Source organism: Laetiporus sulphureus (assembly GCF_001632365.1).
Source record: "Laetiporus sulphureus 93-53 unplaced genomic scaffold LAESUscaffold_40, whole genome shotgun sequence".
Lineage (NCBI taxonomy): Eukaryota > Fungi > Basidiomycota > Agaricomycetes > Polyporales > Laetiporaceae > Laetiporus > Laetiporus sulphureus.
The window spans coordinates 268,249-295,757 of NW_024468549.1; the positions used below are offsets into that span (position 1 = coordinate 268,249).

The 27,509-nt window shown below is 53.2% G+C and overlaps 11 protein-coding genes across 11 annotated transcripts; 6 read left to right on the forward strand and 5 right to left on the reverse strand.

Annotated features, from left to right (window-relative positions):
- The first annotated feature begins 778 nt into the window (after positions 1-778).
- LAESUDRAFT_729226 (uncharacterized protein) lies at positions 779-1,857 on the forward strand. Its single transcript, XM_040909601.1, has 6 exons — positions 779-1,022; positions 1,082-1,129; positions 1,184-1,221; positions 1,275-1,356; positions 1,446-1,510; positions 1,565-1,857. Exons 1-6 carry the CDS (start codon positions 845-847, stop codon positions 1,580-1,582), a joined length of 429 nt encoding a protein of 142 aa, XP_040761160.1. The 5' UTR covers positions 779-844; the 3' UTR covers positions 1,583-1,857.
- A 2,099-nt stretch (positions 1,858-3,956) lies between these two features.
- Positions 3,957-4,789, forward strand: LAESUDRAFT_738283 (uncharacterized protein; the record flags this gene model as incomplete). Its single annotated transcript, XM_040910875.1, has 5 exons — positions 3,957-4,124; positions 4,177-4,261; positions 4,323-4,538; positions 4,586-4,659; positions 4,715-4,789. The coding sequence occupies 5 exons, from the start codon at positions 3,957-3,959 to the stop codon at positions 4,787-4,789; spliced, it is 618 nt and encodes a 205-aa protein (XP_040761161.1).
- Positions 4,790-4,906: 117 nt separating this feature from the next.
- LAESUDRAFT_738284 (Gar1-domain-containing protein) lies at positions 4,907-5,763 on the reverse strand (the record flags this gene model as incomplete). Its single annotated transcript, XM_040910876.1, has 4 exons — positions 4,907-5,136; positions 5,265-5,543; positions 5,610-5,672; positions 5,721-5,763. The coding sequence occupies 4 exons, from the start codon at positions 5,761-5,763 to the stop codon at positions 4,907-4,909; spliced, it is 615 nt and encodes a 204-aa protein (XP_040761162.1).
- A 157-nt stretch (positions 5,764-5,920) lies between these two features.
- LAESUDRAFT_761999 (AAA-domain-containing protein) lies at positions 5,921-9,968 on the forward strand (the record flags this gene model as incomplete). Its single annotated transcript, XM_040913010.1, has 13 exons — positions 5,921-6,151; positions 6,209-6,961; positions 7,011-7,087; positions 7,141-7,473; positions 7,531-7,739; positions 7,799-8,019; positions 8,072-8,228; positions 8,292-8,449; positions 8,504-8,682; positions 8,736-8,974; positions 9,030-9,411; positions 9,464-9,687; positions 9,739-9,968. The coding sequence occupies 13 exons, from the start codon at positions 5,921-5,923 to the stop codon at positions 9,966-9,968; spliced, it is 3,393 nt and encodes a 1,130-aa protein (XP_040761163.1).
- A 136-nt stretch (positions 9,969-10,104) lies between these two features.
- LAESUDRAFT_659785 (uncharacterized protein) lies at positions 10,105-12,310 on the reverse strand (the record flags this gene model as incomplete). Its single annotated transcript, XM_040904828.1, has 7 exons — positions 10,105-10,225; positions 10,279-10,362; positions 10,429-10,850; positions 10,910-11,173; positions 11,221-11,249; positions 11,306-11,845; positions 11,902-12,310. 7 exons carry the CDS (start codon positions 12,308-12,310, stop codon positions 10,105-10,107), a joined length of 1,869 nt encoding a protein of 622 aa, XP_040761164.1.
- Positions 12,311-13,267: 957 nt separating this feature from the next.
- LAESUDRAFT_751658 (DUF572-domain-containing protein) lies at positions 13,268-14,656 on the reverse strand. The gene is made up of 4 exons (XM_040911678.1): positions 14,587-14,656; positions 14,425-14,530; positions 14,253-14,369; positions 13,268-14,198 (listed from the first exon to the last, which is right to left on the reverse strand). The coding sequence occupies exons 1-4, from the start codon at positions 14,600-14,602 to the stop codon at positions 13,532-13,534; spliced, it is 906 nt and encodes a 301-aa protein (XP_040761165.1). The 5' UTR covers positions 14,603-14,656; the 3' UTR covers positions 13,268-13,531.
- A 173-nt stretch (positions 14,657-14,829) lies between these two features.
- Positions 14,830-17,777, forward strand: LAESUDRAFT_762002 (P-loop containing nucleoside triphosphate hydrolase protein; the record flags this gene model as incomplete). The annotated part of the gene is made up of 17 exons (XM_040913011.1): positions 14,830-14,983; positions 15,042-15,119; positions 15,171-15,307; positions 15,360-15,488; positions 15,546-15,604; positions 15,657-15,912; positions 15,973-16,058; positions 16,112-16,244; positions 16,299-16,352; positions 16,403-16,792; positions 16,844-16,912; positions 16,971-17,048; positions 17,099-17,120; positions 17,171-17,421; positions 17,475-17,569; positions 17,628-17,660; positions 17,720-17,777. 17 exons carry the CDS (start codon positions 14,830-14,832, stop codon positions 17,775-17,777), a joined length of 2,082 nt encoding a protein of 693 aa, XP_040761166.1.
- Positions 17,778-17,863: 86 nt separating this feature from the next.
- LAESUDRAFT_368682 (uncharacterized protein) lies at positions 17,864-18,797 on the forward strand. The gene is made up of 4 exons (XM_040902195.1): positions 17,864-18,056; positions 18,110-18,480; positions 18,533-18,608; positions 18,661-18,797. Exons 1-4 carry the CDS (start codon positions 17,991-17,993, stop codon positions 18,682-18,684), a joined length of 537 nt encoding a protein of 178 aa, XP_040761167.1. The 5' UTR covers positions 17,864-17,990; the 3' UTR covers positions 18,685-18,797.
- An 89-nt stretch (positions 18,798-18,886) lies between these two features.
- LAESUDRAFT_368707 (uncharacterized protein) lies at positions 18,887-20,427 on the reverse strand. Its single transcript, XM_040902196.1, has 3 exons — positions 19,707-20,427; positions 19,469-19,649; positions 18,887-19,415 (listed from the first exon to the last, which is right to left on the reverse strand). The coding sequence occupies exons 1-3, from the start codon at positions 20,049-20,051 to the stop codon at positions 18,910-18,912; spliced, it is 1,032 nt and encodes a 343-aa protein (XP_040761168.1). The 5' UTR covers positions 20,052-20,427; the 3' UTR covers positions 18,887-18,909.
- Positions 20,428-20,911: 484 nt separating this feature from the next.
- LAESUDRAFT_762005 (Cc.Cdc5 protein) lies at positions 20,912-23,823 on the reverse strand (the record flags this gene model as incomplete). Its single annotated transcript, XM_040913012.1, has 8 exons — positions 20,912-22,320; positions 22,375-22,837; positions 22,890-22,923; positions 22,975-23,402; positions 23,450-23,552; positions 23,609-23,664; positions 23,721-23,731; positions 23,799-23,823. The coding sequence occupies 8 exons, from the start codon at positions 23,821-23,823 to the stop codon at positions 20,912-20,914; spliced, it is 2,529 nt and encodes an 842-aa protein (XP_040761169.1).
- A 176-nt stretch (positions 23,824-23,999) lies between these two features.
- Positions 24,000-24,996, forward strand: LAESUDRAFT_729235 (uncharacterized protein). The gene is made up of 2 exons (XM_040909602.1): positions 24,000-24,682; positions 24,745-24,996. Exon 1 carries the CDS (start codon positions 24,073-24,075, stop codon positions 24,646-24,648), a length of 576 nt encoding a protein of 191 aa, XP_040761170.1. The 5' UTR covers positions 24,000-24,072; the 3' UTR covers positions 24,649-24,682; positions 24,745-24,996.
- Positions 24,997-27,509: the final 2,513 nt, after the last annotated feature.

Here is a 27,509-nt window from a genome sequence, read left to right on the forward strand (position 1 = left end):
AAATGCCTACAGCGAAAACATCTTTAGTTACATTTGGACTGTGATCGCAATGTTTTCAAAATGATCCCGGTGGAATCATGGCCTCATGCCCCCTGTCACCGCAGACATGAAGCGATTTGCACACGTGGCAAATGCTTAGCAAATGTCAACAAGTTTTTTTGCCTTTGTGATCTCAATTTGCTATGGTTCCTTCCCACATTCTGTATTAAGTATTTGCATATAATATGTTGGAGGCAGAAATTTAAATCATGAAATGACACCATTTTCAAACTCACCAAATACATTTAGAATTTGAGTGCTGTTGAATGTAATCATACATTTTTTAATTCCAAACCATCACATGTATAAAATACCCAGTAGCAGATGAAGGTGTAATTACGAATGACTTTCATTCTAGTAATCTTGGTTAGAATGACTTCAGTAGGGAAGTAGAATGTAGGCATAATTACACCTTCGTCTGCTACTGGGTATTTTATACATGTGATGGTTTGGAATTCAAAAATGTATGATTACATTCAACAGCACTCAGTTTTTAAATTTATTTGATGAGTTTGAAAATGGTGTCATTTCTTGAAATATATGATTTTAAATTTCTGCCTCCAACATATTATATGCAAACACTTAATATGGAATGTAGGAAGGAACCATAGCAAATTGAGATCACAAAGACAAAAAACCTGTCGACATTTGCTAAGCATTTGCCACGTGTGCAAAACGCTTCATGTCTGCGGTGTGTGAAACTTTTGGACGCGTCCAAGCTCGAGCGCTAGAAATGTGGCATCCTTTTACGCTCGCTATCCTCCTCTGCCCAGAATCCGCTCCGCTCCTTAGTACTCCTGCTGACATGTCATCGGTTGGCGATCCAGATATTCCAGTCAACCTCGCCGTGCCAAAGACTTCCGCTACGCTGACTGTACGCATCATCAAGTCCTTCGAATTCCGTACCGAGAAGAGCCTCGTCCTTCATAATGTCAACCTCGAGAAGGTAACTGTCGGCGAGTTGAAGGCGATGGCCCGACAAGGTATTCATGCACTTGATCCTCCGTTATCTGTTTGTTGCTGTGAGCTAGTTACTTTTCAGCCGTTCAGACACAACCCGGGTGGAAACCCTACCGTAGCACCGTTCTCAGTTTGTAACAATCTCACCTAAAGGAATACGGGGTGCCCACATCTGCTGTGATAGATACCTTGAAGCTCTACACGAAGGCACACGGCGCTAAGGTACGAAAATGAAGCGTTTCCGTCTTCGTTCTGCTCAACTCATTTTAACCTAGACATCAAATCTGATCATTAACCTCGATCACGACGAGTGGATACTGAACGATGACCTCAAGACACTCGCCGATTGCGGACTTGGTGAGTTCGGGTTGTCCTTGGAGCAAGCTCCTCTCGTCGCGTTACGGCCCAATTCAATCAGGCCTGCGTTAATTTATCTGCTCCCACAGAGAACGAGACAGAGATTAGCTTCTTTAACGGTGAACAGTACGAACATTTCAAAGCTCATCCGGAGGTGCGTCGCACTCTCCTATGCTTTCCCCACATAACTCTGATGATCAACATGCAGACGAAGTGGGAAGGCTGACTATCTGACTATCTGTTTAATGCTGGCTTGACTCGACCACCCTTGCCACTTTGTATTCTCTTGTCATGTCATGTCGTGCCCGGGCGTTCAATGTTGCTCATCTCAATGTATTTATATATCATATTCTACATTTGAACATCCCAATATCTCTCTCCAATCAGTTCATCATCGAGCTCTCTTTCCCAACTCCTCCAACACCAGGGACTGTCCTTGTATCACATCAGCCTGTTTGGGGGTTGATGTCATACTCGAGGGTACTGTCAACAATATTTGCTACATATATGGCTCGGTTGGCACTCCCTACTGGCGCATAAGGTGGTAGGGCCGGTGCCGGCAGCGCCCACTACGACGAGTGCGATCACACGATGGTCACGAATTCTGTAGCCGGCACTTCATATTCTGTTTGATATGGGTGTACACGCAATAACGCTTCATATCCATTATTTGCCACGAAATAAATTAGTTTGCCAGGGTAAGGATGCCCGAGAAAGGGCTGAAGTCTTTTTTAAGTCGTTTCGGTTCACGGTTATCGTGCTAGAAATTTGCTATGTACGGGCGCTTAGTCGGCGCTTCACGAACTATACAGCGGCCGTCTCGTAATAAGATTTGTGCTTTATTGATCCGGCTTTGTCTCCAAAAGAAACATTTCTGCAGGTAGGGGTGACGTGAAAGGGCTTGTCAGTTTTTGATATCATTTGAAGCAGTCATCACCTTAGCATTTAGATGATTTGTGTGCTTGCAGCCAGGAGAAGGAGATCACGAGACATGACGAGCGATGGAGCGATCACTTCAGGGCAGACGTGATCCCCCGATCGCTAATTTTCGCGGAGAGCCAGGACCCCCGATTATCCCTATGCAGGAGGCCGGTCCAAAAATCACTGATTTTTGGACTTCCTGTCCGGACAACCTTCTCCGGAGTTCATGTCCGGATAGCTGTCCAGCCTCCGGGACCTGAAATTTCTGTCTGGACATTGTGACTGGCCATTTCGGAGGCCCACCTGTTCAATTTTATTTGTACATGTTTGTTTTGTGGCTTGAAGTAAAATGCTACTACCTTCCCTTTGTTCCATGTCCGGATGCCGGACTGGCCTATCTGAATATACGGGGAAAATGTCTGGACATTTTGACAGGCCTTTCGGACACTGGGGGGTCATTTTGTCCGGATTGCGGACTGGCCTACGGCCTCATAAGTGTCTGTTCATGTCCGGACGGCCGACCGGCCTCTCATAGGGATAATCGGGGGATCCTGGAGAGCCTTGTGAGCTTCAAATCGACAAGACCCCTTACTGTCGTAGTGGGAATGATGAGACGTACGATCGCCAGCCTCAGTGCAACGGTCCAGCGTGTATCGTCTGCCGAACAAATGCCTTACAATGATGATTCGTTCAGTCCATCCAGCCTAATTAACGTGGTCTGATGCAAGAGGCGGACACCGGCAGGTGCCAAGACCGGGGGAGGGGGGGGGGGGGGGGGGTCTGGAGGGTCCTTAACCGAGTTTTCTTGGGACTTAGCTGAGTTTTCTTGGGGGCCTATTAAAGCATTACCAGACTAGAAAGACCTTCATGGCGTGTTGTAGATGTCTCTATGATGTCTTCAATCACATATTACCTTGCGACAGCAAGGTTTCTCCCAGGGCACAAATGTAACGCAGATTTTGGTGCATTGTTTTGCCTTTTTCGTTCGCCGACGTCAGCCTTCGCGGCCTTTCAGTGCGACCTCCTATGCGACTTTAACGCACATGATTTAGCTATTACATACTTTGTTATCGTCAAGTCTGTCGCAAGGTCTGCTGCCGGCGACACCCGGCGCTTCTCGAGTGCAACTACTCAGGTGCAAAACAGCTTGAAAGACGTGCAGTGACGGTTATGCGTGACATGTCACATCACTTTGTAACGTGTGTCACACTTGTCACAAATTCTTCGCGCCATTCTGCCATGCAAAAAGTCTACATACAAGGACGATAAATTACTCTGTCGTTTCTAGCCTAGCGCCAATCCCTTTTGCAGTCTAGTATGACTTTGAATGTTTGTTCTTCACAGATGAATGCCGAGCGAAGGGTGCTCGCAAAGCTCGATCTTGTAAGAGAAGACGGAACGATTATTAGATTAATTAGCACTGTGCCGAATGCGGAATGATGCGCCATAAATTGGTATCATGTGACGTTTCCACGGGGGGGTAAAAGGGCTCTTATCGGAGTTTTCTGACCCTATGTCTAAAATCCGATTATTGCGCGCCTCTTGGTCTAATGCTTAAGTTGCGCGCATATCACGTGTATATACGCGTTCCCGCCACGTTCAAGACTTCAAGTTCAGAACGTGTTCCACTGGATACCTCTTGTCTTGTCACGCCACGTCTCTCTGAGCCTCACCGCACCATGGATGACCAAAGAGAAGACATATCTCGCATTTCTGTCGACACCGTGCAAGACTGGCAGCGCATCAAGGCAAACTACACACGCGCTGCGATGGCGATCCTCGACGAGGAGCTCGCCCAAGGCGGGCCGAGCGAAGAAAGAGGGCTCATCGCACAGCATCTAAAACAGGCATGCTATTGTTCGCGATATTGGTGGTCGGATGCTGACGCGTCGTTTGCAGTTCGTCGACAGGACGTTTGAGAAGACCCGCCCCAATATCCGCGTCAACGGACGGAACGCCGAGGACGTTGACGTCGACGAAGAGGGTCAGCACTTCTTCATCTTTCGCTCCGCATTGATTTATCTCTAAACAACCCTCATTCGTAGAGGAAGAGCCGTTCGATGAGGGCTTCGACAGGCACATTTGGGCGCTCTCAGAGCAAAGCCTGAAATGGGATAAGGAGCTCGCTGCGAGGCGGCAAAAGCATCCAGTCGAGGTCGAAAGGCTCTTGGAAGAGCTTCTCAACCGGCAGCGTGCGGTCGATGAGGAATTGGCTGCTGAAGGGGACGGGGATGGGGACACCGTTCCGCTGTACAATGACTGTACGTGCATTGACCTTCACGTCCATTGTTTGCTAACAGTGCTGCAGTGCCTCCTGATGCTTATGAGAATATAGAGCAGATTACGCTGAAGTTGAATGCCATAACCGACGAGCTTAACCAAGTGGGGCGTTTCCAGCACTTTTCACTCACGTGTACTCATTCATGTCTTCTACTAGTCTGTGCCTCTACAACTGGAACGCTCCGAGAGAGTACAGGATGTAGCTGCCACGGTAAAAACATTGAAGCCGTGACACATCGAACCGCAGCCTTATCCCAATAGAACCGATATGGCACAAGCATTGACCATACATCGAGAGCAAGATGGCTGAATGAGAGGCAAAGAGGAAAAGTCGATAAAGTACAGACATCTACGATCCCCGAAAACCACCGCGGCCTCCTCTGCCTCCGCCGCCGAACCCACGTCCTCTTGATGTGCCCCGTGAGCCGCCCCGTGCACCACCATAACCCCCTCCACCATAACCTCCTCCACCATAACCTCCTCGTGAGGCACCGCGCGGGCCACCGCGAAACCCGCCTCGTCCTGGTACCCCTCGCCCCCTTCCACCAGCCGCACCACGCCCCGCACCACGGCCTCGTTCTGATCGATGAAGGAAAAAGTTTTCAGTAGCGAGCATATGAGATGAGAGCGCGTAGACACACTTGTAACACCTGTACAGATCGTCTCAGATGAGCGAAAAAAAATTTGCGACGTTGTGCAGCACATACCTCCCGCGGCTTTAGGTTTGGGCAAGAACCTCTCAACAGGCAGTAGCTTGTCACCTGCGATATACACCTTGTCCCCATTTTTGAAGCTACTTGCAACCATGCCATGGTCCATCTTGACGGAAAAGTAGACCTCATTGATCGGGCCGAGAATCTCATCGACCTTGCCGATGGCGGACTTGTTTTGAAGATATATCGGCGCGTTGAAGTACGGCACCTTGTCGGGCATGACGGACTGGCAGAGCATCTCGTCCTCGACGGCATGTACGAACGAGCCCATCTCTGCCGTATGCGTGTAGCGGTCAGCAAGGGGCCTGCACGTGCGAGTTGGAAAATGTAGGAACATACCGAGCACTGTATCAGGAGGACCTGCATCCCGCTGCATGTATCCGCCCCGTCCGCCGCCACGCCCTGGAGAAACATCGAACCAGCCCAAGCAGAACGAGCGACGCGACTCACCTCCTCCCCGCCCACCGAATCCTCCTCGTCCACCGCGGCTCATTTATTCAATCTTAGGCAAGGCTTGATTCCTTGGGCGATACGGTCGTGAATTCTGACCTTCGGCGCCGAGGTATGCTGAGGAGCACGTCGAAGTTGTAGGCGCCCTACGTTAATTTTGTGGCGGGAGATTGACGGCGGGTTTCCCACGCTCGATTGCTATGGACTATCTCTTTGGCCGGCCACAGGTGGTGCCCTGTTCATTTTCTCTCAGCGATCCTGGCGACGACAACGACATTCTTCTCGTTCCGAGGAGTATTTGGGAGAAATTGTCCTCGTCGCATCGCGGTGCTGGTGCTCTGGCGGTCTCTGTTACGCGAATTGCGCCCCATGTGTCCTATAACGAGTCGCCGCTGCATTCATTTGTATGCTGGGTCTCACTGAGTGAGGACGTACGTTTTTCGTGTCATTTCTCTGTGTATGACATTTTGACTCCAATACACATCAAGGTTAGCCGTTGCGCAATCCCTCCACGATGGCTCCACGAGTTCCCCCAGGTATTCACCAACAACGACGTTAACGCAGCCGATACACCGACGCACCATATCACCGCCGTCAGGCCTGTAGCGCTAACTGAAGTCATTGTTGCGGCACTTTCTGACGATGCGTACACGTTCGCAGAGCTGAACAAGGCTGCTCTGGAGGCGCGACTTCTGGACAAGCAGGCTATCCTCCGTCAAGGCTCCATATACTCTGTGCCTCGTGACGATTCTGCTTTGGTCGACGGAGAAGGCTCTCAGGGGGACGCATACATGTACCAGCTGGTGATGGTCGCGCCTGTGCTGCAGGGCTGTGCAGAGAAAGGCTTCACTCGATTCTATGTCACTCTAGCCACACAGCCCGCACTTCCCTTGAACCTGCCTCTTGCCTCTTCCAATGGAGTTGATGGTATCTCAGATACTTCATCAACCACATCTAGAGAGGAGGAGCTTGAGATTGACGAGTCGTTCCTGGCTGGTTCCGTACTGCAGTCTATGCCTGACCTCGCTTCGCTCTCACATTATCGCGTCACCGGTGGTGGGCCTCTCACAAACGGTGATCAAGCAAATGTAGAGACAAAGGATAGGCCGAAAATTCAGTTGCCTGAGTGGGCATGTTCTGCCAAGCCGCTTCCGGAGCCAATTTCTCTCGAACAAGACGATTGTACAATCTACGTAAGCACGCCTGATTTAAGTCATATAGGCATTTTGAACGGAGATTGGGTAAGACAACTCATGATAACAGTGACTTCGACCGCTGACCATTTTTAAGGCTGTCGTCCGCTCAAAGGGCAGCACATCATACCGGTTGGTCAGAGTGTGCGCCGCGGACAGTATTGAAGCCAAACCGTAAGTAAGCTACGAAACGCATCTGGGCCAGCTATCCGTTAATTGTTCATCAGTGGAACCGCAACGCTCTCACCTCAACTCCTGCACAATATCGCAGGAGGGGCCTCGAGTCTCGATACCCCTTTTATGTGCCTCCGCTCCAGCCCATTTGGATCTCTCCGGCCAGCGATACCAACGGCGCGGAGCGTCACGATCGCCCGCATTGCATCCTTCCTGTCCACCGATCGCACGTACCAGAGTCTTTTCCTTCGTGCGCTACAAGCCTATTTCGAGGAGACTACGCGTTTAGTGAAGAAAGGAGATGTGATCGCCGTCACGATCGACACGGATCATGCTATTCAAATGGGAGGGGACGATGAGGGCGAGATGGGTGGATACGACTACGAGTTAGTTCCCTGCGTCGCATGTATTTCGAGCGTTTCAGTTAACAAGGCGTTGTCAAGGTCCGAGAATGTGAATGAGGTCATATACTTTGTGGTGACAAATCTGGAACATAACATCGTCACGAACGCGGAGGCATCCTCGCCGGATATGTATCTCGGATCCACGATGGGCGAGCTTGGATGCTGGGTAGATCCCACCCAGACGCGCATGATCCAGACAGGTGTTGAGTATTCCAGGGTGCCTGACGTGTCGCAATATCTCTCGATAGGTGAATCTTTGCGATCTCAAAGCAATTATCTCTCGTTTCTGACATCGATGCCTGAGCAGAGAAGCCTAATACGTTCTCGCGATCGCGACATCCTGTATCGACTCTCTTGGATCCTGACAGCGCGTTTGGGAAGCTGCTCGCGTTGTCTTCCGCAGCTCTGAATAGGCATGCCGTGGACTACCAGCTCCAGTTGTCTATCGTGCTTAAAGGGTCAAATGGAGTCGGGAAGCGCACCGTCGCGACAGCGGTGGCACAGCGTCTTGGCATGCATATCTTTGAAGTGGGCTGTTTTCTCTGTCAAAAGAGAGACTCGATGACGAGATGCTTACTAGGTCAATTGCTACGATGTCCTGGGCGAGAACGACGTCAAGACCGAAGGCACACTCCGGGCTCGGTTTGAGAGAGCTGCATCGTGCTCACCATGCATCCTACTGCTAAGAAATATAGATGCCTTTGCGCGGAGCACTCAAAGCCTAGAACCTGGCAAAGGTAACATCTAACTGCGTGGACTTATGACACTGTTGACTCAACATTTACCTGCACTCCGTGTAGAGTCGAGTGTAGGCGATGTCTTACAAGACTGCATTGCAACGCTCCAGCAGGCTTGGGGATTGACCGGCTTCCCTATCATTGTGGTTAGTACGACAAGCAATGCCGAGCGGGTCCCCCCCCGTGTCCTGTCGTGCTTCAAGCACGAGATCGTGTTCGAAGTACGTACGAAGTAATCTTGATTTATCATTTTTCATATGCTCACAGCAGTTTAGGCGCCTGGAGAGGCCGAAAGATACGATATTCTGATGGCGCTTCTGCATGATTGCAACCTCGGACCTGATGTCTCGATACGGGAAACAGCAGTTCAAACGGCCGCTTTGGTTGCCGCTGACCTTGTAGACTTGATTTCTCGCGCCCAGAGCGCATCCATGCAGCGTGCAATGCGAACTTCGTGAGCATATATTGATTGCCTGCCGTTGTGCAGGCTCCTGATTTGTTCTATAGAAAGCGCAGGGAGATCGATCTATTCAATGCGGGCATTCCAATTGTCGCAGCCGACTTTGATGCTGCGCTGGCCGAATCAAGGGCATCATATTCAGAGAACATTGGTGCTCCGAAGATTCCATCCGTGACCTGGGACGATGTGGGAGGCCTTGCGCATGTTAAGGCAGACATCCTCGATACCATTCAGCTACCGCTGGAACATCCGGAACTATTTGCCGACGGTCTAAAGAAGCGGTCCGGTACGTTTTGTTGCTGTCTCTGAGTTCGATGAATGCGCGTTGAGTGCAATTCTAGGTATTTTACTCTACGGCCCCCCAGGAACTGGCAAGACGCTCCTCGCAAAGGCTGTCGCGACGTCCTGCGCACTCAATTTCTTCTCTGTGAAGGGGCCGGAACTGCTTAACATGTATATCGGCGAGTCCGAAGCGAACGTCCGGCGGGTCTTCCAGCGTGCTCGGGACGCGCGGCCATGCGTCGTCTTCTTTGATGAATTGGACTCTGTCGCACCGAAACGAGGTAGTCACGGCGACTCGGGCGGCGTCATGGATCGTATCGTCAGCCAGATCCTCGCGGAGCTGGATGGCCTTTCGGGCGGTAATGCGGGGGGAGACGTCTTCGTCATTGGCGCGACGAATCGGCCTGACCTGCTAGATCCCGCACTGCTCAGACCGGGAAGGTAACGCCAGTGATAACATTATCTTCAGCACTCTAGCTGAAGGCTTCTGCAGATTCGACCGCATGCTCTACCTCGGTATAAGCAAATCGCATGTCGCGCAGCTAAATATATTGCAAGCCCTGACGCGGAAATTCCGCCTCCACCCTGACCTTCGCCTCGAGAACGTTGCGGAACAATGTCCATTCCACTACACCGGCGCCGACTTCTATGCCTTGTGTGCAGACGCGTTGTTAAAGGCAATGGCAAGAAAAGCAGAGGAGCTTGAGGCGGCAATTGGTATGGGTCATCTCCACTTTTCGTGAGAATCTGGCTGACTGATTCTATCAGCTATTCTAAATGCCAACCCACCTGCAAACTCGCCTCATCCGTACCCTCTCACTCCTCAGTACTATCTCGCCGAGTTAGCCACGCCCGCGGAGATGGAAGTGCTAGTCTCGCATGCAGACTTCGATGCTGCCCTAAGCGAGCTCATCCCTAGCGTGAGCCAAGCCGAGATGGAACACTACGCACGAATCCAGCAGCGATTCTCACAAGAAACGATCAACACAACGAGCTGAGCTTACGCAACCACGGTCGAGTGAATAGCAGATTTTGATAACCTAGCAATATATCATAGCGACGCACAGCATGTAGAATAACATGGATACAGGGTTGTACTCGATACATGACACATATCAGGCATTGAAATGAAATTCAGAACCAGCGGCTTGGATTGAGGCCAATCTTGTCAAGCACGCTCTTGAACGTCTGCGGCACGTACGCCCCGAGCGCCGTCGAGGACTGCAGCTTGACCGGTGCGCCTTCTACGGTCAGGCTGCGGATTGTTTATGAGCCAGGATACCATGCTCTCGATCCAACAGTGCTCACCTGTATGCTTTCGACCCATCAATCATGATATCCACAAGTACGTTCAGGTGATCCGGATCCCTCGTGTCGACCTCGATCGTCGACCTACACAGACAACAAAATATTCAGTTCCTCGGCTTTCGAATCACGCACCCAGGCAAGCCAGCTCACCATTTGTAGTTTCCCTCCGCGATGTACTTCAGCACCCTCTCCTTCGGCACCTCCTCCTCCACAACTTCACTCTCCACTGTCCCATTCTCGGCCACCTTGCTCATCTCCCTCCTCCTGCTCACCACGGCCTCGCTGCGCATCCGGAGTGTCCTCACGAGTGGGACGTAGAACATGCTCATCGGGCTCGTCGACACTTCGTACACCGGGTACGCATCTGTATCCGCGCTCGTGAACTCGATTGCGGCGAACTCGTGCCGGTCGCCGGAGAGGAGGATGACGTTGGGGACGGTATGGAACACGCGCAAGAGTGAAGCCTTCTCGTGCTCGAAGCCCGCCCACGTGTCGTACAGTCCTTCGTACGTCCACAGGGAGGTGAACGGCACCGAGGTCACGATGAACTTGAATGTCGCTGTGTTGTTGACCTGCATCGTGGCATGCCGGTAAGCACCAACGAGTCCGTGACAAAGAGGATCCGGCGCACCCTCCCGAGCCAGTCGTGCAGTGCCGCCAACTGCTTGTCGCCCAGCATCGTCCGACTTGCCTCGTCCGTCTCCTCGATGACCGAGCGGTATCGCCGCGTGTCCATGACGAAGAAAGCCACGTCGCCGTACCTGAACTCGTAATAGTGCGCGTCCTCCTCAGAGCTGTCGTAGTTCGCGTTAGCGTTGTACAACGCAAACGCATCGTCTGCATTCGGGAACGGGGGCTTGCTGTCATTTGCTTTGCCGGCATAGTTGTTGATGATCTACGAGGAGTCAGTAATGGCTTGCGCGGGAGTCGATGGCGCGTTACCTCATGGTCGTCGTACGTATGTATCATCGCTGTCGTGTAGCATTTTGAGAAATTACTCTCAAATGATCGACAACGGATCACTCACGCAGCCGTTCATACACCTTTCTGAAGCTCGGACTCTGATAATTCCTTCTATATAGCCTGCGATACGCTTCTTTGTCGTCTCCCCAGTAGATCGGCACATCTGCGTAAATAAAATCTCCCATGAAGATCATGAATTCCGTAGGCGGCGGCAGAGGCTGCGACGCTGCCACCTGCGCGTTAGTTTCACCCGATGTCGGCTCGGGAACACCTTCGGAGGGCGTCGCAGGCTGAGAGCTGCCGGTCTGCTCGCTGCCAGATTCCGCTTCGTCTGCTGCCATACTATCCGTATCCACTAAAATCGGGGTCGCTTTGGGTGGCACATTAGCAATGTTCTCCGCCGGCCACAAGTACTCCGCCAGTAAATCGAAACCCTTGATCCTCCGCCCGTGCATGGGCGTGTATGGGAAGTTTGGTGTCATGCACGACGACGCGAGGAAGCGGAAGTGCGAGCCGCTGTTCAGGAGCGGGTCTGGGAACGTGTGGAAGTGGAGCGGTGAGGCGGGGTAAGGGAGCACGGTCCCATTGGGGTCTTCGAGCCTATCTGACCAAGATCTATCAGCGAGGCATTCAAACGGCAAGTAGAAGAGGGTGACACACATTCATATGATGTACTGGGCGAGAGCCCAAACAGCTTTACCGTACCCACCCAGTCGTCCCCTTTAGTCAAATTGACCACCGAGCCCTCTTTCCATGAGTCAATGCCAGTGCTATCCATCTCCTGCCTCCATGTTATATATACCTCATGGTATGTCGCATTTGCGTCGCTGCTGGGATAGCGCACACCAACCTTGGCGGCATCAGGGTACAAGGCACCGATGCGTGAGTAGATAACGTCGGAGGCATCGTCGAAAAATGGGTAAGCGACAAAATCGACGCATGCAGCAAAGATGAATGTGTTGATGAGAAGGTTTACGATGCGTAAGCTGCGGGATGGAGTGAGGAGAGAGAAGACGATTGTCGGAGTGATGCCCGTGTCTGTGCTTGACGGCTGCACCGAGCTTGTCATCTTAGTCGTTCATGAAGTGGTGTAAATCATCTCACGATGGTCTCAGGCTTCCCAACAAGCTCTCCATTCGTTTCTTCATTCTTTGCCTCCTTGGTTTCGCCATTTGCAGGCTCTGATTGTGGCACAGGCGCATACACCCTGCGAGGAGTACGTTGCACGAAATAGAGTACTAGATAGAGTAGATAAAGCACTGTTAGAATTGGTTTCGCCAAACTATGAGGCAGCTGTAGGAGGAGAACATCGGGTCAGTGGGAACAGTGGACGCTTGCGCAGAATAGTCTGACCACTTCGAGGAAAATGTACGCTACGGCGCGAAATGCGGTTGAGACAATCGGCTGGAGATAGGCGAGGCTGCCCATGATGGGTTAGAATGCTGGTGTCGTCGTCGTCGCTGGTGTCGTCGTCGCCGGCGCCGCGTGGAGATATGGAGCATGCGGCATAGGCCTCGAAGCTATAGGGTGTGACTGACATCATCGCCATCAATAATTGAATTGATGATCGAGGCCACAGCACTTTCTTTCGATCTATATTTCTATGGCATACATACTTATGTCTGTATCATATTCATAGAATGCGTGTGGCAAGAAATGATCATAATTCTCAACGCCTTCTCCGAAAATTGATTGCATCGCGGTCTATTGTCGTCTGAAACTTGATATTTTCTGGTCACAGACTCGACGATTCTACAGGAATATCGTTTCCGTTTGAACTTGAACGAGTTTTATATTGTCTCCTGAGAGTCCTTATGATCAAACCCATCTTGCGTGCAGAGGCGCATCGCGTATGACGATATTTCAACCCTTCAATTATGGGGCATATTGAATAACGCCGAAGTTGAACGGAAGGAGAAAATGTTTTCTCAAAATTCTTGTCTTGGCCGTGAGTCCCGACACTTGCGATGAAGGCGGATGTCACAGAAGGAAACATTGAGCAAAGCGCAGCAGCAGATTATCTCGAGCGGACAACCTGCCAAACTTGATACGTACGACCAGTTCTGACACATGCATTCTACTACAGACTAATAGCCATCTCGCCATACGTATACTTTGCCGTTGTTGTAGACAATAGCCTTTCGTTAGCTAGACTACGCCTACCATTTTTCCGCCGGGAAATAAAACCTCGCGTCAGGGATGCAAATGTATAAGTGCGATCATGATGCGCGAACAGTACCATAAGTTAGTCCAGAATACACAAAAGTCCATCAAGTGATCCACAAAATATCTATACAGCAACTTTAAACTTCGCCACTGCCTTCCCCTTGTTGATCTTGATCCCTAGCGTGCCCTTCAAGTCTGTCTTCTTCTTCTTCAGCAGCGGCGGCGCGAACACCTTGGTCTTCGACGAAATCAACGCCCGCGCCTCCTCCGGCAGCAAGCTCTGCACGTCCGATTCCACGCCGTCCGCTTTCCGCTTCAACGTCACCACCGCCGGCGGCGACGCTTCGCCATTCGCAGCGCTCCCCTCCGGTGAGCGGCTCGAAGATGGGCCCGCACCAGCCACAGGGACCTTCGCGAACACCTCTCTTATGAGCTTCTCGTCCTCCTCTTCGAGCCGCTTTCGCTCCTTGTCTTCCTCCGTCTCGATCTCCTCCATCCCGGTGCGCTCTATCAGATCGACAGATTGGCCCACGCGTTCGTTGCGGGCATTGCGTGCGCGAATGTCTTGCAGCGCGTCGAGGATGTCCATCTCGCGCTTCGAGTCGACTGTTCGGTTCTCGAGCGCCTTCATCGGGTTATTCTCTTCCTCCTCGAGCTTAGCGAGCCGGTCCTCCTCCTCCACGGCCTGCTCCTCCCGCCATGGCTCGAAGTTCCGTGATGCACCATGCTCGGCAGCGTAGTCTGTATTCTTCGGGTCTGTCTTGAAAGTGATTTCAGCTGAACAGAGCGTGCTGAGGGCAAAAGGTTGGCGAGAATATAGTAGTACTTATGCATACAGGACGTACCATTTGATGTAGAAGCGGAAGATCTTGATGCCATAGTAATCCTCTCCCTCGACAGTCTCTTTCCTCGCGTTGAACTTCTTCCCCTTGTAGATGTATTCACCGCATGTGTTACATCGCCTGTATTACCAATCAGTCAGGTCATATGGAGAATAACGTCAAAGACAGTACGTACATAGAGAAAGGGGCCATCAGACGAACCACCTGCTGCGAGTTCTTTGGCTGCTTCCTCCGCGGAATGAGAGCCGGATCGAAATCTGGCGGGAAGTATTTGTTCAAGACTGCGAGCACCGTCCATTAGTTGCATGTACTATTATACTAGCTAGAATGTACGCACCTTTACGTTCGGACATCGTAAATAGTAGGCAACAACAGTAGTGGGTGGGAGTGAGAGCAAGAAAGCAGATGGTAGGACAGCAAGAACAGCGCTGATCTTTCAATCCCGCTGACTAAGCGCTCGTGCCACGCGCCATTATTTATCCCTGCTTGGCCCCGCGTGCAAAGGCTTCCGTTCCAAACAACCGCCTGTGGCTGAGAGTTTCCATTTCCATTCCTCTCACCAATTGATCGCTCCGCCGATATGTCTCTCCAATTCTGGAAACCTGGTACAATCGGACCCGGGAGCTCACTCGACAGAGCAACAGAAACGGAGGAGAATGTCATTCCGTCTGCGCCGTTGGTGACCAATCTGTCAATTGATGCTGCAAGGCAGCGGCTGCCGATATTCAAGCATAGTCAGCGTTTGATGTCTTGCATATACGGTTCACGCATTGAGCTTTGAATCATCAATAGGAGAGAAACTGCTTTACTGCGTTGAGAAGCACGGCGTGACAATCGTGGTCGGACAGACGGGCTGCGGCAAGACTACCCGTCAGTCAATGCATCTGTTTTCTGACCACGAGTTGCCCTGACAGCCTATAGAGCTTCCTCAGTACCTATACGAAGCCGGTTGGTCTACAAATGGCAACCTCATTGTTTGTACACAACCTCGCCGCGTAGCCGCGACCTCCGTCGCCGGGCGCGTATCCACCGAAGTGGGGACCATCCTTGGGGATGAGGTATGTCCCGTCTTTTTACTTTCTCAAGGCACACGTCAACGGACACTTCTAGGTTGGATATACCATCCGCTTCGAAGACGTCAGCTCGAAGGAGCGCACGCGTATCCTCTACATGACTGACGGTATGCTCTTCCGCGAGACGCTAGTTGACCCGCTCCTCAGCCGATACAGCGTGATCATGGTCTGTTCTGCTTCCTGTTTTCTTTCTCGCGCGCTCATCCTGACATGTAGCACAAAGATTGACGAGGCACACGAGCGGAGCGTGTATACAGATTTGATGCTTGGGATTCTGAAGAAGTACGTACGATACGTTCTATTAGATCATCTCCTCTCGTTCAGCCAACTCTAGCTCTCCATTTACATTTATGCCCATTGTCTGTAACAGGATCCGCCGAAAGCGCCCCTCCCTCCGGCTGATCGTCTCTTCCGCGACACTCGATGCTACCTCCTTCTTGGACTATTTTACCTCAGGCAACGCTCCGGACGAGGCTACCATCGTCAGCCTCGAAGGACGAATGTTTCCCGTGCAAGTCGCATATCTCCAGGAGCCCGTACCAGATTACGTGCGGAAAGCAGCAGAGGTTGTGTGGAGCATCCATTTGCAGGTGAGTATGCACCTTTTTCTGTGTATCTACGCAGCGGGAATCGAACTGACTGGGAACTAGAACGGAAGCGGTGACATTCTGGTGTTTATGACTGGTCGAGAAGAGATAGACCGTTGTCTGGAGGAGCTATCGGAGATGCTACCATCGTATGTGTGCTCGACGGTATCGTGTGCCTCATTTTGACATCATACACTGTTAGTTTGCCTCGATATGCTATGCGGTTACGGCTGCTGGCACTGCATGCCGGACTCAGCACGAACGAGCAGCTGGCCGTCTTCGAGCCCGCAGAACGAGGCAGCCGAAAAGTCATTATTTCCACGAACATCGCTGAGGTACGGCCACATGTCTCATTCAATGGCTCTGCCGGTGCTCAGCATATCGTATAGGCCAGCGTCACCATCGATGGCATCAAATTCGTCGTCGACTCCGGCTTCGTCAAGGTGTGCTACCATTCAACAGTTTCTAAGCCGATCGTTGATTGTCTCATCAGATCCGCACCTACAATCCCACCAGCTCACTCTCCTCCCTCGTCACGGTGCCCGTCTCGCAAGCCTCCGCGACGCAGCGCGCAGGCCGCGCAGGGCGTACCTCCTCGGGTATCTGCTACCGGCTCTACACTGAGAGCGCATTCCAGACACTCCCGCTGACCACTCCGCCGGAGATCACGCGCGTCGATCTCACGACGCCGATCCTGCAGCTGAAGAGCCTAGGAATCGATGATTTGATGAAGTTCGAGTGGGTGACGTCTCCGCCCGCAGAGAGCGTGCTGCGTGCGCTGGAGGGACTGTATGCGGCGGGGATGATTGGCGAGGATGGGAGGTTAACGGTGGTTGGAGAGAAGGTGGCGGAGTGCCCGGTGGACGTGAACATCGCGAGGATGGTACGTAGGAACAGTCATTCACGCATTTTTGACTGACTGACGTGCTCGCAGCTATTCATGTCCAAGGAATACAAATGCGGAGAGGAGATCTTGACCATTGCTGCTATGACTGCGGTGCAGGTAAGTGGTTCCATTGTGTGTTGATGGTCTCGTCGATGTCGTAGCTGATCGCCAACAGGATGTCTTCATTATTCCCGAAGGAGCGGCTGGTGCCTTAGCCGAACTAGAGCGCAGGAAGTTCACGGCGGAAGAAGGAGTAGGTCTTACCAGTTTCTACGGCTTGCACGCTCCTCACCTTTCCATCAGGACCATCTGACGTTATTAAACGGTACGTAACCGTCTCACCGTCACCAAAGTCAAAGCCTCATCGATCTCAAGCGTACAACGCCTTCATCCGCTACGGGAGGTCATCTTCATGGTGCAAGTCACACGCACTATCCTTCCGTGCCATGTCACGAGCGGTGTCGATCCGATCGCAGCTGAAGAAGTACATGCAACGTTTCGGGCTGCCTCTGGAAAGCTGCGAGGGCGACGCTAAGAGGCTGAGGAAATGCCTTGTCAGCGGCTATTGGCGGAACGGAGCCCGATGGGTGGCCGATGGCACATACCGCTCCGTGAGAGGGAACACGGTAGGCGTTGCATCGCATGACTGTGAGATGAGATTACGACCAAGACTGTCTAGACCCTTTACGTACATCCGCACTCGGTCCTGTTTACGAGAAAACCTCGTTCCGGATGGGTCGTCTTCCATGAAATGGAGGAAACGAAAAAGACACAGTGCGTGCCGACAGCTTCTTCTTTGCTTTGCCCATAGACTTATCTTGTCATTCCATAGAATCCGCATATTGACGGAGATAGAGCCCGATTGGTGCGTTTGATCCTCTGTCCGTTACGTTTACGTTTGCTGACTGCTGACATGTGACACAGGCTGCTCGAGTACGGACACAAGTATTACGACAAGCGCACCGGCGCATCTGTACAATGATACTAGTTTTGCTCTCATGTAATGTTGTAGACATAGCATTCAACACGAGGTGTTGAACAATATTGATGTATTTTGCGGATCATTCGTTATGTAGTCGGACGAGGTCGGCATGAAGCGAATCATTACACCTTCCATAAACGGACACCGTAATACCGCATCTCCCGGTGGCTGCTGGCCAACGCTCGATATCCCGCACCGCGCAGTGCTCGCAGCATGGGCGCAAACCAATCCACGTCCCAGACCGACGAAAAGGTCTTTGCCTCAGAGACACCCATTCAGGTCAATGCACACATCTCTCACTCTACCTGACTGCTCACCCAGCGCCCACGCAGTTCTCGCAAGATGTCGTGAACCAGCTTGCGGACCACCTCGCATCGCCGGAGACACCGCCAGAGCGGCAGTCGAGCATCGACGCGCACATCCGCTCGCGCATCCAGACGGAACTCGCACGTCTGCGCGCGGAGGAGGAGCAGGTCAAGGCGGAGATCGAGCGTGCGCTCGAGAAGGAGAACCTTGACCGCGAGCGGAGCATGGCGGGCGAGGAGGAGGGCGAAGGCGGTGCGGGTGGGGTGAAGAGCAGTGCTGCGCTTATGGGCGATCTGGAGGAGGTCAGGCAGAAGGTCGAGAGGTATAATGCGCGGCACGAGCTAGAGGGGTATTCGGAGGTGCACGGGAAGGGCGAGGCGGTGGTCTCTTGTTACAAGTGCGTGGTCACGAACATTCATCTTGTCCTCGTACTAATTGGTCGCGAATAGAAAACACGCGACAGCACCACTAGACTGCTGGCGGGAGGTGAGCGACTTCAAAGCATCCGTAGCGCAAATAGAGCAGGTGCGCATCAACCTAACTCTCCACTTTGACACAACGCTGACACGCATTCTAGCGATACGTACATTCATTGCAATAGCACTGCGCGCGTCGTGTCGTACAACATTTATCGCATTGCAATGGGAGCCTGATTACCCAAAAGTACAGCAAGTCAATCTTTACTACTTTTACATACAACAAGAAACGTCCACAGCGCCGTATGATATCGTGCCAAGTCGTAACGGTCCGTCGGCTGATCAAGAGTACGATCCAACGTGAAAACATGAAGTAAAAAGCAGAGAGAACCTGCCGTCCCCAACCCGGCCTACGACGCATATCCCACCGGGACGCCGGAGTATTCCTCCGTCTGCGAATACCCCGACGCCGCGCTCATTTGCGACAGCCGGCTCTGCTCGATGTCGTAATTGGAGCGTCGTCGATTTGAAAGATAGTTCCCGAGCCACGATCGGCGTGGATCCATGTACCCAAGCGCAGCCATAATGAGGCTGGTCGACACGCGCTTCTGGCGCTCCTCACCGCTCTCTGCGGAATATGCGGATGTTGAGCTCGCGGCGGAGCGTCTGTTCGCGAGTGGCCGCTTGAGAAACGGCTGCACCGAGGGCGTGGGCTCGGATTGTAGTGACGGGACTTGGCTTGTGGCAGGGCCAGGTGAGTGTGGTGTGGGCGGTGTGGGCGGTGTTGGAACCTCGGAGACCGGGGTGCTGGCGAGCAGAGGGACCTCTTCGTTGCGCGAGCTGCTCAGACCCAAGGGGCTGGGCCGCGCAGGCTTGTGTGCATTAAGACTGCTGCGAGGCAGCGAAACTGGGGGATCTTTATGACCCATTGATGAGACCTGGAACACTAGCGATAGCAGCATCACGTACCAAGGTAGGAAGTCTTGGGTTCCGGCTTTTCGTTCGACGACGTCTGCGACGACGAGGCGGTATTGGGGACAAAGCTGACTTTCCTCTCATGGCGGGAGGCCGGAAAGGAGGCGGACAAGCGGGTAGACGCTGCCGAGGAGGCGTTCCGCCGGGTATTCTCCCTGACCTGCCTTCGGGCTAGCTGCGAGAACGCTTGTTACGGTTTTTCCAAGGATGGCTCGGAGCAACGAGTACTCACCCGTTCCTTGCGGTCCTTCTCCTCCTGCCGCTGGATGCATCTCCCCCACCAAATCCATATGATCACAGCACTGACTGCAAGAGCTACCCCGCCGAGCGTACCTCCGACAATAGCGCCTACCGGCACCGATTGTTTGTGCGAAGTAGGGTACGCGGTAGCTGAGATCGTAGGTCCGGTATAGAGCGTAGTGGTAATGATCTCCGGGCTCGCACTGGCAGTATTGAAAACGACGGTGGTGCGAACCTGCGCGGCAACGCTACCGTCGGAGCCGGCTGCCTGCGAACTGTCAGTCTCCGTGGAAGTCGACGTTTGGCTAAAGCTTGCGCTCACCGCAGCTGTGCTCATTCGAGTCTGTGGCCCGTGCAGGCGCTGGAGTGAGAAGGTACAAGAGTGGAGGGGTTATACAGGTATGATACAAAGAGCGAGGGAAGAGATTAGAGGAGAGAAGCACTAGGAGCGGTAAGCAGAATGAGGAAGAACCATGGCGAGATGGACAAGCACGCCTCGTGCCACCGCCCACTGGCTAGAGCGAGCGAGCCACACGCTCACGCCTTGTCAATCTGGCTCCAGTCGTGCTCTCGCTCGCCACGGAAATTATTGTATTGTGTATCATCTCATCGTTAACGACATTGATGTAGGATCACAAGGGGGCGCGCGAACAGATGAGCGCCGAGCATTGGAGAAAATCTTTCAGGCGCTCTGAACAGAATCATGCTTGTGTGGTACTGGCATAAAGTTGCAACAGAATAATAATCCGCAAATCACTGGCCAAAATGCAAGGGAGCACCAACGTCAAGTCCACATGCCAGAAACTTCCCAGAATCAACTTGTGAGTGCGCACTGATAACGCGACCGTAGCACTTGGCTTGGGTATTAGAAGTGGCGGTGGCGGCGTGTCCGATACTGATGCTTGTGGATGGCCGAAGGCGTGGGACGCGCCACAACGATGGATCATACGGCAAACTTAGTGTTTCATGCTGTGTGCCAATGTCACTGGTATGGGCGGATGAGTAGACGGAAGCAACGATACGAAACCAACAAACGCACCAGGATTGTGATGGAGCCCGACAAATGTTGCACACACGGGGATCAACTGGTCAAAGAAATAATTTATACACCTAATCTCATTGCGAGAGCGCAGAACTACAAGCTGTACAGACGTAGATGGGTGGAGTTGGGCAGCATTCGAGAGAGCGATCGCACCTTCATGCAACAACGGCCACCTCGGCTTCCATCTCCGCCAATGCAGCCTCGTTCAACGCCTCCGCCTCGGCCATGATCTTCTCCTCCAGCGTCGTTACCCTGGCCTGCGACTCCCTCCGCTCCAAATCCAGTTCCGCATACCTCTCTTGCAGGATCTTCTCCCGCCTGTCCAGCTTCTCCACCTCTTCCTTCAGCGTCGCAACGCGCCCGGGGCCTGTCGCGCTCTCGTTCGTCCGCAGCCGCACGAAGCTCTCATAATCCACCTTCAACTTCTGCATCTCTGCAAACGCGCCACCAATCCGCTTCGTGAGTGCCCCTGCTCGCGCCTGATATCCGCCGAGGGTGACGTTCAACTTCTTCTCCGTCTTCGCGGCCTTGTCCGCGTCCCGTGCCATCTGTTGCCGACATTGCTCTAACAGTGCACTGTACCCAGCCACTCGCGCCTCCTCCGGGAGTTTCGCCGGGTCAACCCACATCTTCGAGCTCGCATCGTACGCCAGCTGCGGCCGGACATGCGCCCACGATGCCGACTCGTCCAACTCTTCCAGCCCCGACACTGCTGCAACACCTTGCTTCATTTGTTCTTCGTTCGCGTCTGGGTATCCAAGAGCCGTCGACAGCTCTTCACGGATCGCTGACTTAGCCGCGTCAACCGTGTCGTCTGGAGGCATCTGATAGGATGACACCGTGCTGCCGGGATGCACCGTACCGGGTATTGGATGAGCGATCGAGTCGTGCAGAAGCAGCTCCGCAAGCTCCTGGTGCACGAGCTTCTCCGCCTCGTCAACTGGCTCCTCCCCCTCGAGTGTGAGATCCTGCAACAGCTGATGCACATCGACATTGGCCGGCCGCGGCAGCCCGCGCTGCACCACCTGTGACCGTCGCGCCAACGCCTTGCGCTCCTCCTCCTCCCGCATCCGCCGCAGTCGCTCATCCCGATCGCCCGCGTCTTCCTCGACCTCCCCTCCCTCCGCCTGTTCCTCGCCCTCCTCTTCCTCGGGCACGAGCAGCTCAAAGTTGTTCTCCGGCTTCGGTAGGGTCATGAAACCTGCCTTAAGCGCACGCCTCGCGGACGACATCCGCATCCGCTGCTCGCGCGGCGTGTCCGCGACCGACGGAAACCGGTCGTTCGGATTGATGCTCAGCGTGTCGCGCATCGGCGTGCGCATCAGCGCCGATCCAGGAGTTACTTGCAGGTCCCGTGGCGTTACCAAGCCGTCTGCAGCCCCGGGGTGCAAGGGCGTCGCCAACGGGTTGGGCGTGAACGCGACCTGGTGCCGCGGAGTCGCGCCCTCGAAGCCCGTGCCGCCTGCAGCATCCGTGTGCAGAGGAGTGTTCTCCTCACCGAGCAGGGGTGTCTGCGCGATCGTCATGTTGCGCAGGTTGCGCGCCTCGGACATCACGTTATCGTCTGTAGCGGTCATAGTCAGTACATGCTCACAATGAATGAATGAGGGCGACATACGTTGAGGAGCCGTCCGCGGTGTCCGAGCCATCCGTGCCCTCTCAAGGCCCTCATAGTCACTGAGCAGCCTCGCGCTAGCCTCGTTCCCACCAGCGACCAAAGCCTTCGCATTCTCGCCTGCCTGCCCGATCTTGACAATGTCCTCCAGCTCCGCCTCACCCACCTGCGCAGCCGGCAGCGCGAGCTTCCGCCGGCGCCCGATCGACTCCGCCTCCTTGAGCTTCTGGATCTGCGCATCGCGTGCGGCGACGAACTTGGTCTGGTGTGACGCGTTCTCGCCCTCCTTGTTATTCGCCTTGCGTTGCCGTTTGCGCCGCTCGGCTTCCTCATCGTCGGGCCTGCGCTTGTTTTCGAGCCGGCGGAGGCTCTGTCCGACGGGGGCTGTCGTTGCCCGTGCTTGTTCCTCGGCAGTGTCATAGAACCCAGGCGCGGGCTTCTTTTCGAACGGAATGTCTGCGTTGTACTGTGAAAGAACCATGAGTAAATGATCGCAGTATATGCTTTCTAAGACGTACATCCATGCCCTTCTTCTTCGTCTTGTGACGCATGCTGTGGACAATCATCAGCAACGGCCTACTGGACATGGTATCTAGCACTTACATGATCCCAGCGGCCTTCAACTCCCGCTTCTTCTGCAACACAGCGAGCCGCCTTGCTTCCTCCAGCTGACGTTCGCGTGCCTTCCGCTTCGCCTTCTTACCCTGCGTGTTCGCCAGCCGCGCCCGCGCCTCAGACAGCATCTCCTTCTCGTCCTCGTCCATGTCGATAGGGTCTGGACGGGCAGGCTTCGTCTCTGGGTCGGGGTCGATCTCACCAGGACGCAGCCGCCGGACATCATCTGCGCTCGGGCCTGCCTCTTCGCCTGGCCCTGCAAGTCCGAGCTCCTCATTCTCCTTAGCTTCCGCCTCGTCCAAGAGTTTCTGGTATCGCTCCAGACATTGCGTGGCGGTGCGACCGACGATGGGTGCGATGGTACGCCATTGTGTGGGCATGAGCTTTGCGAGGTGCAAGAGTTTTTCATCCTCCGTCTGGGAACAGTCAGCACGATTCGAAGCAGCTGAGCGAAAGAACTCACCTTTGACCATTCTGTCTTCTTGATTGACGGGTCTAGCCATTCGTACCAGCGTGCCTTACATTGCTTCGGTGTCTTGCGCACCAGGAGCGAGGATATACGCGCCCTAAATGGTGAAGCTCAATTGCCATTCCTAAGCCTGATGCGAGCGAGAATACCCACCATTGGTTTTTACCATACTTCGCAATAGCCGCTTTGAGAACTTCATCCTCGGTATTCTGCACAGCGATAACTGTCAAAACGCTAGACGTCACTGTAGCACGGACTTACTCACTTTCCAAACACCTGCGAGTTGCGCACGGATAATGTGTCAATTTGCGCTGTCGAACGTTATCAAGCATAGTTCACGTACCTCCTTTGATGATAATGCGGACCATGTCAACGTACTCAGGATATTCGAAGAAATGATGATGGAGGATAGTAAGTCCAAGTTCCTGCTGCGATTGAGCAATGTGGCAGATTCAAGCGGAGACTGAACGAACGCTTCTTAGGATGCTGACGTAACAGAGTTCGTGCACGCGTGGCCTGGACTCAGTACTCAACACTCCTAGTACTCAGTTACACACCCGTCGCCACTACAGTAGTCCACTCTCGCTTTAACGGTATTTCTTACAGCTATTGACGCCATGGCCACAGCGCGAATCACTCCTTGGCCCAAGATCATCATGCACTCCTTCTCTGTTGCTGGAGCGTCGAGTACGACTTCGAAGAAGCTTTTCAACGGATCTTGGAACCGTCTTCTTAATGTCATATTCCCTCCCTGGTCGACGTTCGAAATTGTACCCCAATTTCCTGCGGTCACGGCATGCGAGGCGGTAGACTTCGCCGTCCTTTTCGTCGTCTACATGCAAGCGACACCCGTGTTCGTAGTCGAGGTCAAACCGCTCGCCGATTTTCCCCTCGCATCAAAGCGTGAGGAGGCTGACAACCGGTTGCGTCGACAGTTCCTGTATCTCGCCACCGATTTGAAAATACCCGTGCTGCACGGCATATCTGTGTTCGGGACCAGAATGGCCTTCTACAAATATGACCGGGATAGTAAACATATGGAGCCTGAGCGAATCGTCGCCGATCCCACACGGCTCACGGATACGGCACCTAAACTTTGGTGGAATTATGACATTTTGGAGCAGGAGGGTGCAGACAAGCTCAATGCGGTAAGGATGGACGTGAAGGAGATGTGTTCACAGTTTGAGACGTGACATTTTCATAAGCATCTATCCTCCCCTTTTCATGGTATGTTTTCTTTTCCGTACTGTACTGGTTGATCATCTCCATGACGTGATGTGCTTCTATAGTATCTGCTGTTGTGATGCACAAATCCTCGGTCTCTCTCGGCGTCGTGGCTGGAATGATTCACGGATTCGTTGATTGCTGACGAGGATCCACCACCACTCGCTAGCAATGCATCCATTCTCAATGGGCTTCATTTAATCAATCTGTACTTCTGTCTTTGCTACGTGGTTTCCTTCTTCTTAGACTATGAATGTAGATCAGACTTTTCAGCGATCGGCCTGGTTATAGGCACGGTGTGCAGTCGCAATGAGTCTCAAGTGGTGAAACATCGATGGTTCTATCATTTGATTAACAGCGGGAAGGGGATTCCACTATCGCGCACTCGGTGCGAAATATCAACGATGCCGCAATGACAAAACTCCCTCGCACACTTGTATGGAATAAATTAAATGTGACCTTCATGCAGAAATCAAATACACACAAGACCTGTTCGAGAGGAAGAACGAGCAGGTACATACAGACCGAGACCAGAGACATTATCAGAGACTACATGAATGAGACGAAGAAGACGAGACCATAGACCGAGACTACAATAACGACAGAGGACATCGTATCCTCGAAAAGGCGAGACGTATAGTATATATATTTATTTATGTGCGGAAGGAGCCGCACATCCGGACAGATATGGCCTGAATCTGCCACGGACAAAGAAATGGATACAGGAGGGGGGGATGGAGCTATTGAGACAAACGTCCGCGAACAACGCTCGCCGAATAGGAAGATGCCTAGGATGAATGCGTACGGCGAAGACAGTGGGAATGGGAATGCATTTTAGCGGCTCCTGCGTCTGATGAAGCCCTGCATACCATTGATCCGAGCCGTTCATGACGAGAACAGCGTGTTCGGGTAGGCGTTAAAAGTGCTTACTTCCAGTAGCAATCCTTCCCGTCATTTCCTGTGATGTCCAAAGGAAGCTAAGCGAAAGTAAGCATTAGGACAGCAGGATCAACAAAAGCACATACAGTCCGACGATCGACTCACATCAGTTCGCAGACGCACCCAGGATGAACGATGCTCTATCAATCTATCGTGACTACCTAAAAATCACTCGTATCGTCCGTTCTCCTCTGGTCGCAGGCGGCGAGCTCCGAAGCTCTAGCAGCTTGCGGTCGTGACCGACGTTGACATGATATCGTGATCCAAGACCGAATCGTGACAGCACCCTGCGCGGACGATGCGGGAGCAAATAAAGAAGCGAGACCGCCTCCCGATCATCACCGCAGACTGGAGTGCGCATGTTAGTTGCAGTCGGGGATGCAACACTGGGCTGTACGACTGAGGCGAGAAAACAGCGTTCCGAGAGCAATGGAGATCGTGTGAATGCACCCGTATGGCAGGAACTGCCCTCACGGGACAATTCCAACTTGCCAGCCGTGGGTTCACATCATTTCATGATTAAGCTGTAGGCGATACACAACCTTGAGCAGAGCGTACACGTACCTAGTACTTGCTGTCGAGCCTCGGGATGAACGCGGAGAAGACGATCAAGTACTCAATTTTAAAGGAGAAGACATTAGCGCACAGGTCCGCTGCAGGACGAGGGGTTGACAATGGGGAATAACCGATGCATACTACGAAGCTAGAACATGGATCTTCTCACCAAGAGAATCTGCGGCGAGCGAGTGCTCTGCTCTAAGGTGCAATCGCAGAAGCCACAAGGTGCATGGATATCGTTCTCGCGTACATGACTCGAGCGTATCATAGCGAGAGCGAGCCACGGAGCAATGAGAAGTGGCAGCGCCACCTGACCGGGAAGCGCCCACCCGGCGACAGTAGACGAGTCCAAGCTTCCCTAGCCCGAGCATAGTCCGAGTCCAAAAGCAAGACAAAACGCTCGTGCTCGCTGACACCGGCGGAGGAGAAGGAGCGCCCGGCTGACTCGGCGAAGAGGCGCGAGCTCGAGAGGCTGAAGCGGCAGGTGGCGAGAGGGAGATGGAGTGCGGTTCAAGAGTGCGTCCGTGCAATCTTTTGGAGCCAGTCTCGTGCTGATGCCTACTTTCTGCCGATATAAAGCAGCGAAAATTGAATTTGAGGACCAACTTCACAATCGTGGCACTATTGTAATGTTGCCGACGTCCCTCCGCCCGCATGACAGCATGTTCCTCTCTGAAGTTATTGTTTCTCTCGAAGCATACGCGGCCATCAGTCTAGGGATCACCTTGCGGTCTGCACGCCTCTTATACAATACGAGGACATTAAAGCCCGCTCCTCCAATCGCACAGCATCGATCTGTGCAGCACCACAGACGGTGTTTCTCCTATTGACTCCATCCTGCTGCGGTCCAGACAGCCTTTCGGCACTTGCACCCCACCTATCATTACTATCAGGCCTCAGGCCTCGGGCCCCGGGCGGTGCGTATCCGCTTCACATGGCTGCGTTCATCACTCCTCTTTCAAACCGGTGCTTCTTCATTCGGACACGGCGCGTATCTGGAGAGATGAAGTGCTCAGCCTCCGGATACCCGGCCATCATGCCCTGGTGCCTCGAGGCGATGTGAGCCGTAATTAAGAATGATGATGCCGAGGATGTTTCGGCTATGCTCCATTAGTCTCGAAAACTGCGGTTGCGATTGCGATGAACGGTCCGAAACCATTTCGGAGCGCTGCCTCGCTCGAATTTGTCGCCCCAGGCCATAGGCTCGCGGTGCTGATACGCTCGACAGTCCGATATTGGCGCTGCTCAAGTGTTACAGCTGAAACGACAGGGCTTCTTTGCGCGGTGATATCCCTCGGTTTCCGTGATCGTGAGCGCGTCGCTGGATGCTCGT